The sequence below is a fragment of the Rhodnius prolixus genome, unplaced genomic scaffold (genome assembly GCF_049639745.1).
Source record: "Rhodnius prolixus isolate KJV_2025 unplaced genomic scaffold, Rpr scaffold_4, whole genome shotgun sequence".
Taxonomy (NCBI): domain Eukaryota; kingdom Metazoa; phylum Arthropoda; class Insecta; order Hemiptera; family Reduviidae; genus Rhodnius; species Rhodnius prolixus.
The window spans coordinates 29689353-29702304 of NW_027411614.1; the positions used below are offsets into that span (position 1 = coordinate 29689353).

At 31.3% G+C, this 12952-nt stretch overlaps 1 protein-coding gene across 1 annotated transcript; it reads right to left on the reverse strand.

The window, feature by feature from the left end:
* Positions 1-135: 135 nt before the first annotated feature.
* Positions 136-8649, reverse strand: LOC141455594 (uncharacterized). Its single transcript, XM_074130748.1, has 2 exons — positions 7150-8649; positions 136-840 (listed from the first exon to the last, which is right to left on the reverse strand). Exons 1-2 carry the CDS (start codon positions 8309-8311, stop codon positions 236-238), a joined length of 1767 nt encoding a protein of 588 aa, XP_073986849.1. The 5' UTR covers positions 8312-8649; the 3' UTR covers positions 136-235.
* Positions 8650-12952: the final 4303 nt, after the last annotated feature.

A 12952-nucleotide genomic window follows, 5' to 3' on the forward strand; every position in this document is an offset into this window, starting at 1 on the left:
ACTCTAATCATTATGTATCTAATTCGAGAGATCATCCTCATAACGATCAGTGTGAGAAAACATAAAAATGATTTTTCATGCATGAAAATGAGCCCAATAGTACCGCTGAAATAAAATATACAATAAGAACTAAAGAAAGAAAAACGTCGTTTATTTACAAAAAAAATAAATAAATAATTTTTGTATTAATATTCACATATTTTGGCAAAATCACAAATATACGTATTATAAAAAATTAAATATGATGTAAAACAGAACTATAACTACTGGAATGTTCCTTAAAACGATACTGTGCACCTACAGGGTTGCTTTCGCTCCCATGTTGATCATATTTGCCAAAAAAACCACGATCATGTGCACCAGCTTCATTGTAATAAGGATGAGATGCTCCGCCATAATAATTTTCAAGGCCGCCTCCACTGTTTCCTAGACTGTGATAATCTTCGCCAGCATCGCTGCATGATGGTCCGTAAAAACCACCATAATCTCCGTATCCATTACCTTCCTGTTCAGGCTCGTGTACTGGAATGTGTTGGGGTTTGGCTACAGAAATAGCATATGGTACTTGTAATGGTACTTTCACAGGCACTTTTACTGGATACGGTACAATTTGTTCAACAGGATAAGGTACACGTTTTTCAACTGGTACTGGAATTGGTTTTACTACAGGAACTGGTACTGGTTTTTCCACAGGAACTTTAACGGGATAGGGAACTGGTTTTTCAACTGGATACGGTACTGGTTTTTCCACTTGTACGTGAACTGGATAAGGTTTATTCACTGGTACTTTGACTGGGAATGGAACTTTTTTTAAGACAGAATAAGGCACTTTTTTCTCAACTTTTTAATCATTATGTATCTAATTCGAGAGAATTAACTAAATTCAAGCTTCAAGTATATCAAACTAACTCCTTGGTTAACTTCTGCTCTTGAAAAATTTCTACTCCATTAAATTGTTATTCAATTCCAAATTAATTTTTTGATGCGATCTGATAATAAATTCTTAATATTAATTATATTTTGCTAGACGATCTTTCGCTCGACTTTTTATATTTTCAATCATTACATCATGAGTGGCAATTTTCTTTTTCAAACGCTTAGTTTTCTTCAAATAAAGTTAGATGTGCTGGAGGTTTAGTCCTTATCAAGCAGAAATTTTTCGGTTTTTCACATCTTCCAATAGTTAAAACCAGCCCATTTAACGCTTAAAGCATGGGTTCGGAATATCATGGACTTGTAGAGTTCAAAACCTACATAATATCTCATTTTTGAAGGAAAACCAATTAAGATAGCAGAAATCATTTGCTGAAGTGTGCACGAACTTTAAATAAAATCGATAGTTATAGTATTTTTGAGAAAATTATACTCTCAAAATATACTAAAGTTATCCAATAACACCGAGTTATTTTTCCCTTATCCGCCTGTGACTAGCAAAATTCTGTATTTCATTTAGTTCTGCAGAACACTAAGGTTTTAGTTTATTTTAGTACGCATGTTCAAAAATTTACAGCTTTTTTTCCAAAGTAATGCAGTTATTTTTCGTTGTTATGAAATTCTAATCTGATCTTTCTAAAATAGAGGTATTGTATCAGTGCAATCCTCTCCTTAACAAGGTTTACTGATCAAAATACATGTATTGTACCTCACACAAGAGACAATGCATCCTAATGTACTCCAGGAAACCAAACCACTTACCTCAAGTTTTCTAGGAAAGTTCTAGGAAGAGCCCGAGGTCAGGGACCCTTCCCCGACTTGCTGTGTAAAAGAAACCAATCTCTCCAAGTTATTCAGAAGAAGACTTCCTCAAATTAAAATAAACTTGAAGGATGCTGGTTAAGATCCTGTTTCCACCTCTAGGAAGTCTCCAAAAAGGCTGGGATCATTAAAGTTAACCCAATTCTCTGGATGTGATGCCTTAGAGGATAATTACATCTTTCTCTTTTTTAACGGCCAGGAAGTAAAGTCGAAAAGAGGCAAGAAACGTTAGTAATGCCAAATTCCACTACTTCAGGACACTGGCAATAAAAATTTCTGTTTAATGATATGAAATTGGCATATTTTTTCTTTCTGGACTTATGAATCAATGACCAAAAACGATAATAATAATCTACAAAGAAAGTTAAAACCTTATTTGGTCAAATAATCTTGTCTTTTAGGCTATTGTAATTGAGTGATGATTGTGCCTGATGCTCATTCTGCAAAATCTACAAAATACTGTAATTCGTTTCACAAAACGAATAAAACTTACGCTGAAAAAAATCGATCTCTATCAGAAAAATTGCCAATGTTAAATTCTTAGCTTTAATCAATTTTCCTCTACTTACAGTTTTGTTACTTGTTATTGTGTAATGTAATCATAGAGGCCTACAAATTTTCTTTTATTTTTTTTTAGAGATGGAACGTATAATAAAATAAATTAACTCTCTACTGCAGAGGCTACAGAGGAAGTTTAAAGAAATTATTTGTAGGTGTTTTCATGAAAATCTCAAAAGAATTCAAAAATCGATTCAATAAATGGGACTTGTCAAATTTAAATGTACCGGTCATTTAAATAACTGCGAAATTAGAACAACTCAATTTTTATCTTTTAATTATTGGGACAACACACACACACATATATATATATATATATTTCTTAAGCCCGATAAAATGTTTTTTACATATTTTGAATTTCTCCTCTCTCTTTCTAAATTCAAAATATGTAAAAAAAAAAAAAATTCTCGGACTTAAAAAAAGGAGTTTAGTTCTTGTCAATATTCAAAATCGAAATCTGCATGATTGCACTAATTCCTCTTATGTGGAGGAAGAAAAAAAAAACCTTCAAACTGTATGGAAAGTTTGGTGAAGGGATACTATTTGAACTAAGATTAGTGTAAGAGAAAATAAAAATATAAAATTTGATAAATCTAAGAAATCATTTGTAGGAAATAAATATTTTTAATGTTACATTTTATTTAATGTTAAATATTGATCTTTCTTTACCAACTATAACTAAAATAAACCTTGCAATAGAGTTTGGTTCGTTAACATCTTTCCTTTAAAACAAAACAAAAAATTGTTAGTGAGGAGAGTACTCCATTCTATACATTTAGATGATTCTCTAAATTGATTGTAAAAAAGATAGCGTTTGATATTTTTTTTTTCAGTGTAGGCACACTATTACAAACAGATGCAGCGACAATTTCTAGAAAAGGTTTATGTTGGTTGTACATAAAAACTCTTCCAAATTAAAAATTCAATAATTTAGAATGAAAGTGGAATCCAATTTTAAACGCCTTAGAATTAGTTTCTTAGGCTAACCGCGATGCAGCAAGGTGTTGAATATTTTCTTATAAGAATGATCAGCAGGAACTTCTAAAGTTTAGAATCTACAGTTTAGAATCTGAACTGTATTTCCACCGGTTTATTAGCCTAAATCAAACACAATTTTGTTTAAATTCAATTGGATAAAAGAAGATAGCGGTTCATTTTGTTCTATTTAAAACGAACACAATATATTTTAATGTCTAATTTATTTTAAATTGAAATATTTTTATTAGAAATTTGCTGACAATTTTTGTTTTGTTTTTGTAATTACTATTATAAACTACAATTTGCTGCATTTTTAATTTAATTTTTGTAAACAATCTTTTCACAAAATGATTCTTCTAATTTTTTGATGGAACCCCCCATGTTTGAATGTAAAATCATATAAAACTGTAAGGGAGTAAATATTTAATGATAATTTTTAAAAAAATTGATAACTTGATTGATTTCAGGGAAAGAAAGCTGTAAGTGTTGCATCAATTGTTATGAAATTTTTGTTTGAAAAATTTGTAGATTGAAATGGTAAAGTAGATTTTCAGACCAGATTGGGTAATTGTCGAATGTACTCCTAATTATTTTTGCCCCACAAAGTATGAACACTCAGTTTTTATCCCCATTCTCGTTCATAGTTTAAAAGAAAGTGTACGGCCATAAAACTAGATCAATTGAAAGTGTAATAGGCTCAGATAATATGGTTCCCTTTTTATGAATAAATGTTCCCTTCATTTGGAAATTATTGGTGAAAATCATGGTGTCTGTAGGGTAGAATATAATATTAAACCTACCAATTTATTTGTGGATGCCCTGGAAAGATCTCGGACCATCTAAGTCATTTTTCCAATCCAATCCAATCGCCACTTTTTCAGGTCCTTCTCTGAGTCCTCAAGCAATCTTATTCTTGTCCTGGCCTCATCTTCTTATGCATCCTGATTTTCCACAAGACCCTCTGTCAGATTTCATCTCCTCCATGACTCAACCAGCTTATTCAACTTTTCTTTATCACGTTTCCCGCAGAGGAACTCTTCTGATTTTCCTAATCCTCTTTCCTTTTTCCTTCATTAGAAATCAATCTTTCTTTTTTAACCCTAAAACACCAGTGAAACTCATCTTTCTTTTATACTTTTATTAAAGTAAACTTAAAATACAAGTTTTTCAGTAATTTGTAGTTGTATTGCTTTGCTTATTATCGGCCTTTACTGGAGAAATTTTCTAGTCTAATGTACTTACATATATGAAGTAGATTCTACTTGATCTAGCACTAATATTACAAATTCTTCATTTCTACAATTTAAATAATATTTGCTTGCATATCAGACTACTAAATTCTATTAGACTACTATTTTTAATTAGACTATATTAGATTAGGGGCAATATTAATTTAAACTATTAAATTTCACAATTTTTAAAAGAGATTTTTCTGAAGTTCATTTGTCCTTAAAATAGTTTTAAATACAACTATAATCGTTATCAACCGATTGTCGGCGGTTTGGGTTCAGGATGGCGCCACTGAAGGAGTTTTAGCACTGAAGTTAGGACTGAAGCAAGGATGTTCGCTGTCACCTATGATGTTCTCTCTGTATATAAATGAGGTGGATGGTACAAGGATAAATTGCTTAATGTATGCAGATGATATTTTCCTTATTAGCTCAACACCCAGAGACCTTCAGAACATGATTAATAGATTGCATGAATATTCGAATTTATGGAATTTAAAGATAAACTTAAATAAATCGAATACTATGGCATTTAGGAACGGCGGCAAACTGGCGATGAGAAATGGTTTTTGGGGTGGGTCGAGCATTGAGACAGTGAATTATTATAAATATTTGGGTATCGGAATGACACCGCAGCTATCCCTAAGACAGCATTTCGAAGGCAAGTTATCTGTGTCTAAATATGGGATTAATTGTACTTGGAGAGATCTTGTTTGTAGAAGTGAAATTCCGTTATCAACTAAGTATTCCTAGTTCAATGCGGTCTCAGGTGCTGCTATGTGTTACGGTTGCCAAGTGTGGGGTCACCAACAGTTTGATTAAGTAGAAATACTATTACAATATTTTATTAAAAAACTGTTTGCGATTAAAGCATTGAAAACGCAGATTCAATAATATACGTATAATAAAAGTTCTTGAACTACCCGACCATCGCCTGCTCAAAATTATTGCACAAAAAGTTCCCAACTCTGCACAATGTGTAATTTCGGTGTTGAAGAATGAGCTTTTCACTTACTTGCCGTGTGTGTTCCCTGTAATCAGGGAGTACAGGGTAAGATGGCTTAACAAGGCGATTCTTTGTTGCATTAAAAAAAATAATAATAATTAATAAAGTGTAATTATTATTTAATTAATTTATTAAAAGTAAAATTAGAAGTAAATATTTTCAGTTGTTTTTATGAGGTTAACTTGGCAGACGGACAAATGTCCATTGTCTATAGTCTATAAGTGTACATGAATATTTGTTTGTAGTCTGTAAATAAAATCAATCTATCTATCTATCTAATCAGTATCAACCCTTATGTCACTTTCATACCAATTTCTGACTTTCAATACTGAAAATGAAAGTCCTTTTTCATCTCATCTTTTCCATCCTTCATTTTACCCTCATCAGTTTGGCTTATCATAAACCACTTTTATCTTTATTACAGTATTTGTAAGATTTATTTTGTAACGTAATTTGCTGAGTACTTGAGCGTGGAATAATTCCATTCTTCTGTCTATTTTAATCATCTAAAGTGCACTATTATTTAATAAACTTAGAAACTCTGATGGTGCCAGTTAAAAAAAACCATTTATTAATTTTATTTTTTTTAATTCAATGATTATCTCTATTTTGACAAATTATTTTAATGGTTAACCAAATAGTTCAATTACGGAAGACTTTTTTCCATATTCATATGGTACGTAACCAATAATAATAACTTACTTTATTTTTTTTTTTAATTAAAATACAAACAAAATAAAAAGAACAGTTTGGACTATCCAATTTATATTTGCATTGCCATTATAGAAAATAATGCTAAATCACATTACTGTTAGGATAATAAAATTCTCTTGTCCGATTTGATATTACAAATTATGTGTATGAGTATTGACTAGTATGACTAGAGTATTGACTCTAGTTAGCAAACGAATATTCTCTTTTAGTTTACACATTTATTCATCCAGCTACCTCCTGTGAAACGACCTTAACTTGAGGAGCAAAATACTTCAACCAGATCCACTTAACAGAATGTTTGTTTTCTAATTTTCTCATAAACATGAACACAATTTCTGCAAAAGTCTACACCACTTCGCTTGAATATGAAACCTAATTTTATTTCCAGGTTTTCACATTCTTAGCTGAACTTCCATCCTTATATAATAACTTAAATAACTTTTTATCTTAATTTATGCAGATGATTTTATTTTCAACAACTTACAAACCTTTACCTGAGTTGGCTGTGTCTGTGAGGGCAATGACTATCTTTTAAATTATTCCATGAAAAGTAAGTTATTCCTTCGTACTTTTTTACATAATTATGAGATTTTCCTAACTGTTGATGCTAATTAATAATAATTTATTTACATATTGTTTATTAAAGCTGAAGACAAAGAATTTATCTTGATATAATTAATTAATAGGGAAATCTTAAAATGATCATGTGGTTTCATGTTTCTTTCTTCCTGTTAAAAGCTACAAATGGTCGAAATATTTCACTTTTAAAATCAATAATACTACAAAAAACTTTTTCTTTTTTTTTATTAAAAAAATATTTATTACAATATAAAAAATTAGTTTACAGTTTGCAGGTAACATGACGAGATTGTACAATTCCTTATCTTTTTTTTTTTAAATAACATTAACCATGATTCACGACCGAAGAGTATCCAGTGGAATGTCCATCAGAAAAACTCTTAGTTTCTACATGACTGGTACCATATCCTTCATAACTAGAACCACCTCCATGTTGGGAATCACCTCCTGAACTTCCAATATCATAGCTTTGATGATCTAAACCACTTGACGATCCTGAATCCGAATAATCTCCACCACTTGGCACATCTCCACCATAAGATCCTAAACTGCCTTCATTGCTTTCGTAAGACTCATGTCCACCTCCATTGTCACCGCCACTGCTATAACCTCCGTCTCCATATTCATATTTCTCTGGTACATGTACAGGTACGGGTATGTGGACAGGTTTATGAACTTCTACTGGATAGGGTATTTCTACTGGGATCTTTACTGGGATTCTAACTGGATATGGCACGACTTTTTCAACTGGATAAGGAACTGGTTTTTCTACAGGCACTGGTACTGGTTTTTCTACAGGAACTGGCACCGGTTTTTCCACAGGTACTTTAACTGGATATGGTACTGGCTTTTCTACTGGATATGGAACTGGTTTTTCTATTGGTACATGTACTGGATAAGGTCTGTCTACTGGTACTTTGACTGGATACGGTATTTGTTTTTCTACTGGGTAAGGGATTTTTTTTTCTACATAAACAGGATATGGCTTGGGAATATGTACTGGATATGGCTTATCTACTGGTACTTTAACAGGTACTGGAATATGTTTCTCTACAGTATACGGTTGTGGTACTGGTACTTTAACTTCATAAGGAATTTTCTTTTCCACGAAAACTGGATATGGTTTAGGAACATAGACCGGGTAGGGTTTATCAATTGGTACTTCTACTTTATATGGTACTTTTTTCTCTACAGTTACGGTGTAGGGTACTGGTACCTTCTTGGTGATGGTGATGGCTTTGACATGGTGATGTTCTTCATGAGTGGCCGGTTGATGGTGACCTACTATAGGGGTAAAACCGCCCTCTAGTTGTATGTGGCCGCCGCCGTAGTGGCCACCAAATCCTCCCCCGCCGCCTCCGTAATGTCCAAATTCAACTAGACCTCGTTTCTCTTGTTTCTTTTCTGGTTCAGCTGCTTGTTTATCCTTCGCTTTATTAGCAGTGGCCAACACCGAGACACACAACACTACAACTAAACACTGATATTTCATCTTTGATTCTGTACTGACTTCGTTGACTACTTTCCCTTATATATACCTCTACCAATCTAATACCCTCTCTCACACACAGTGTAGCTGGTGTCTCCCAATGCTTTATTCACTTCCTTCACATAGCATTGCATAATCTACTTGGTACATTGTGTGTTCCTAACTGTTCTGTTTTGGTCCTTCAAAAACCTTCCAACCTAATTAATGTTGAATATAGAAAGTTTGTGAAGAGATTCCCTTGCAATTTCTTTAATGTTGAGATTCTCTTCTTTCAGAACAATAGCAGCTATTCTTTAATGACTCTTCGCTCCATTATCTCCATATCAGGTACTTTGTTACAATTTTTTTTTTAAAGAAAGAATTTAAATCAAAAAGGTTTAGGTATATAAAATCTTAATGGAATGTAATTATATTTTCGTGAAATCTTATATTTTATTATTTGTATTTATTAAGATCAAAAATGCTTATGTGCTACTTGTGACTAATATTTTGGATTACCAGAATAACTAGTTTATTCATACTGTGATTATGCGAATCAATTTCATCCTACATCACAACAATATATTAGAAGCCAGAAATTTAAAATAAACTCACTAACCCTTATACTTTCAATATTAATTATGATTTTTAATTAACAAAATGGGCACTATTTTCCATATTTCTGCACTTTTCCATCTAGATATATTGATAACAATAAATTTTTATATTTTAGTGGACATGGCTTTTAAGAAATCCATGAGCTCCAAGCTTTACTTGAGGTTTCTTATATTAATATGATCTTATTACCTTTCTTCTTCACATTCTTATCAAGTTGGAGATTCTCATACCCTTTTCTGCTCATGATAGACCATAAATATATACATAAACAATTGTGTGATTACTAATTACTTGATTTCTTATGCATTGGGTCTTATAGTTTCAGATTGAAATGTCTCTTCATGAAATGTTTATGAAATGGTTTATTGGGTATTGTTTACTAAATGCTGTTCAGCATCTAATTGTAGCCTATAGACCAGGGGTCGGCAACCTATTTCAAGTAGAGAGCCATTTCTCCTTAAATAATTTTAATAAATCTTACCAAGAGCCGCAAGGATGATAGTGTAAAAAACCTCTCTAGATCAATTGTATTCACAAATTATTATTTTATGACATTCAATAACATTTAAATGTTTTAAAACTGTCCGGTAGGACCAGTTGTATAAGGGGTTGATCGTCAAAAACTGCACGAAAAAGCGTAACGTTGAAAAACACCCAACTTTGACAATTTTATATACTTATTTTCACTTATTACAAAGTAAATAAACGAATAAATAATAGCTAAACCTGTATTTGAATGAAAATGGCGGCCTATATAATTACGTTCTGTATTTTAATATAATTCTATTCAATTTCAAACCTATCACATTTAAAATTCTTTTTGAAAAAATATCTTTAATAAATGAAATTTTCATTTCTTTCAATAAAATTGAAATATACAATATATTTTGGGCAGGCTGAAGAGCCACAAAATTTGGATAAAAGAGCCGCATGCGGCTCGCGAGCCGCGGGTTGCCGACCCCTGCTATAGACGTAACTTCTCTCCAAAAATAATTTCTTTCAGAAAATGAAAGATTAATGATCAAATAAATAATTCAAATAAAAGTTAGAATAAACAAACTACCTCTAACCGTAGTTTTTGCTCTAAAAGTGTTTGTGTTCAGGATTGTCAGGGTAGAGGATCTCCTGGAATACTTGATTAAGTAAATAAAATTCTTCAATCATTCTAGCAATGTTTCTGCAGTCAATCAAGTTACATTTTCATTTTTCAGTGATTCTAATAAAAAAAAAGTTGTCTTTCTCATTTGGCTTTTTCAATATCAAAATATGGAAAATCAAAAATTATTTGCCAAAGAAAGTGCATCATGAAAAGCAGGATATCACGTGGTATAATCTTAGACATTTAATGAATTTTCTGGAAAAATATTTGTTTTCAGCTCCTTTGATAAAAATACTCGTATAATGGTGTTTCAAAGATTGGTTTGTACTACTGTATGTGAATAAATTTTATGTGAATTTTAAGAGTTTAATTATTAATGTTTGTTTTTACTAAATTGTTTTTTTATAATAATAATTATTCCATTATTTCGGGACAACATGATAAGTCGATCTATTACCAATATTATTACTGCAAAATAATTTTCATTCTTGTATCGACAATTTTTTATTTATAAACATTTTGTAAGAGAAAGACACACCAACTAAATGTGAGAACATAAGCCTTTTTTTTTCAGCAGGTACTTGGTTAGAATCCTTACTAGCAGGAATGCAATGACTATAGTGTTTGACTGAAGGACAAGGCGTTCCTACGACACCAGCGGGCTAATATTTGTGGTAAATATCATGGAGAAAACTGTGTTAAATGGATAGATATAATGGCTTATAATAACGGTTTTATTAAATACTTCTTCTGTACAAAGTTGCTCCGATTGATTCGCTTCGTTCCTTTTTTACACAGCGTGCATTCAAGTAATGGTGTTGATTAAAATACTGTAAGGAAGATTATGATCTTTGTGTATGCGATTATCAAGAATTGTTAGATCTATTAAAAATAATAATTGATTTTCGATTGAGTTATTTTTTTGCATGCTGCTGTACTGATTCATAGATACATTTTCGAAATACGTTGATGGAACAACCATGAAAAAACATTTACAGTGAAAATTTAAACACAATTACTTTACATAAATCTTTGTTTACTTATTAGTTAATAGGAAAAGATTTATTTAATTATTCTATTAGATGCAGATAAGATTGTCATTTCCCATACTTCTTTTAAAGGAAATGTGAAGGCAGATAAAGATAACGAAAGGTATTAAAGACCAGTTAAAACCTCCTTTTCCCTGCCTACCAACTATCTCCAAGTCAAACTCTGATATAAGTCCTAAATATTGCGAATAGAAAAAAGAGATGATCTGCAGTATTGTATATTGTATTTTCGAATTTCTTATTTTGGGTAACTACTCAGAAGATTGGCATCCTAAACAATTAAATTTCAAGTAATATATGACATATTCAAGTAGCAATACGAAGTATTTAATAAATGCATATTTTTTCCAAGTAAAAAATTAATTTTCTTGTTAATAAGGTGTCAAATCACTTGTTATTGGACTAAGAAACAAGCTTTATCATGAATTGGATTTTTTTTTTAATCAGGCTATTAAAATTACAATGTAGGGATTGATTAACGCTAATGAGTGGCGGACTTTTTTTTTGTAATTTTTGGTTTTGTAATAATAAATGTGTAGAACTGATATCATCGTAACTTAAAATAATTCTTTTAAAAGTTTCCAACTGGAAATGCCCTTGAAACCTTCACGACACAGATATTACCTAAATTAGTCAATAAAGTAACGTATAACAATTCTGACCAGAATGCGCTTGCATTGACCTCCTTAGAGTAGAAAAGTGAAGGAAATTTTACATTAGTTTATATATATATATATAAACACACTTACAAATTTGTAGCTTTATAAGCATTATAAGTAACTTCCAAATCTTAAAATGAAACCTAAATTCAGCCAAAAGTTAAGTTTATTAATAAAATGAATCTAATACACTTTTAATTTATAAATGTATTAGCTGTTCAATCAAATTCTAAAGGTGGCTGCAATCTTGCAATCTTTAATGAGTTAATGTGTCTTTTAATTATAAAATAGTTTTGTAATTAACGGAGTTGCCAATTTTTGTAACAATCTCGTCACAAAATACTTTTGTGTCAGTATCCTATTTGACCTAAAGGTCCTAGGCTTCCGATTTCCCCGTTAAAGTTTACTGAGGTAAGTTCTCCACACCTACTTTAGTTTGGTATTCTTTGCGAACTCCAGGATAACTCCTAATCACCAAATGATACCGCCGAAATGTTTTGGGGATGCATAAATGAAATGTCTCCATTTGAGACCCTTAAATTGCATGAAAAGCCCTTGTTTTCACCACCTATTTACTTGTAATATCCTTAAAAATTCTTAGCAAAACGTCGTGGTTCGAAGGAAGTGTTTAAAAGGAAACGTGGATTCTTTTTTTAGTTTTAAGAATACCACAACTAAAGAAAATCTCTCACCAGAATGGAATTCTTTTCTTGAAAATAGAATTTAAGTTTAATGAATAAGATTTTATTGTCAAGCTTCATTGGCGCACCAATTGGGAATTTAAGGGTCAAATCCTTCCAGAAATTATAAGAAAAATACAATTTTTCCAATGATATGCCATAAAATAAGTAAATTTAAAGTAGACTATATTCAACATTATTTAGGAAATTCCAGCGCAAAGACAAAATATCTAGCTGGACTAGAATATGTGCTCTAACACATAATCATGTGGGGTTATAGTTCACTAGAAAATTAATTTTAAATAATTATTTTCAATTAGATTGAACTATTTACTAAACCCAAAGGCATACAGTAAAGGAAAAAGTAACCTAAATGTGATATGGTTTAAGAGAATCAAGTGAATCGTATGACCACATTTTGTGCATTCCATTTTCCTGATAATAAGAGAAATTGCGTTAGATACGATTTATTACCCTGAAGTATTTTTTACAATTACTTTAAACAGGTAGTTTACATTGTTCCTTTAAAATTATATAACCAGAATATTAATGGCAATCTA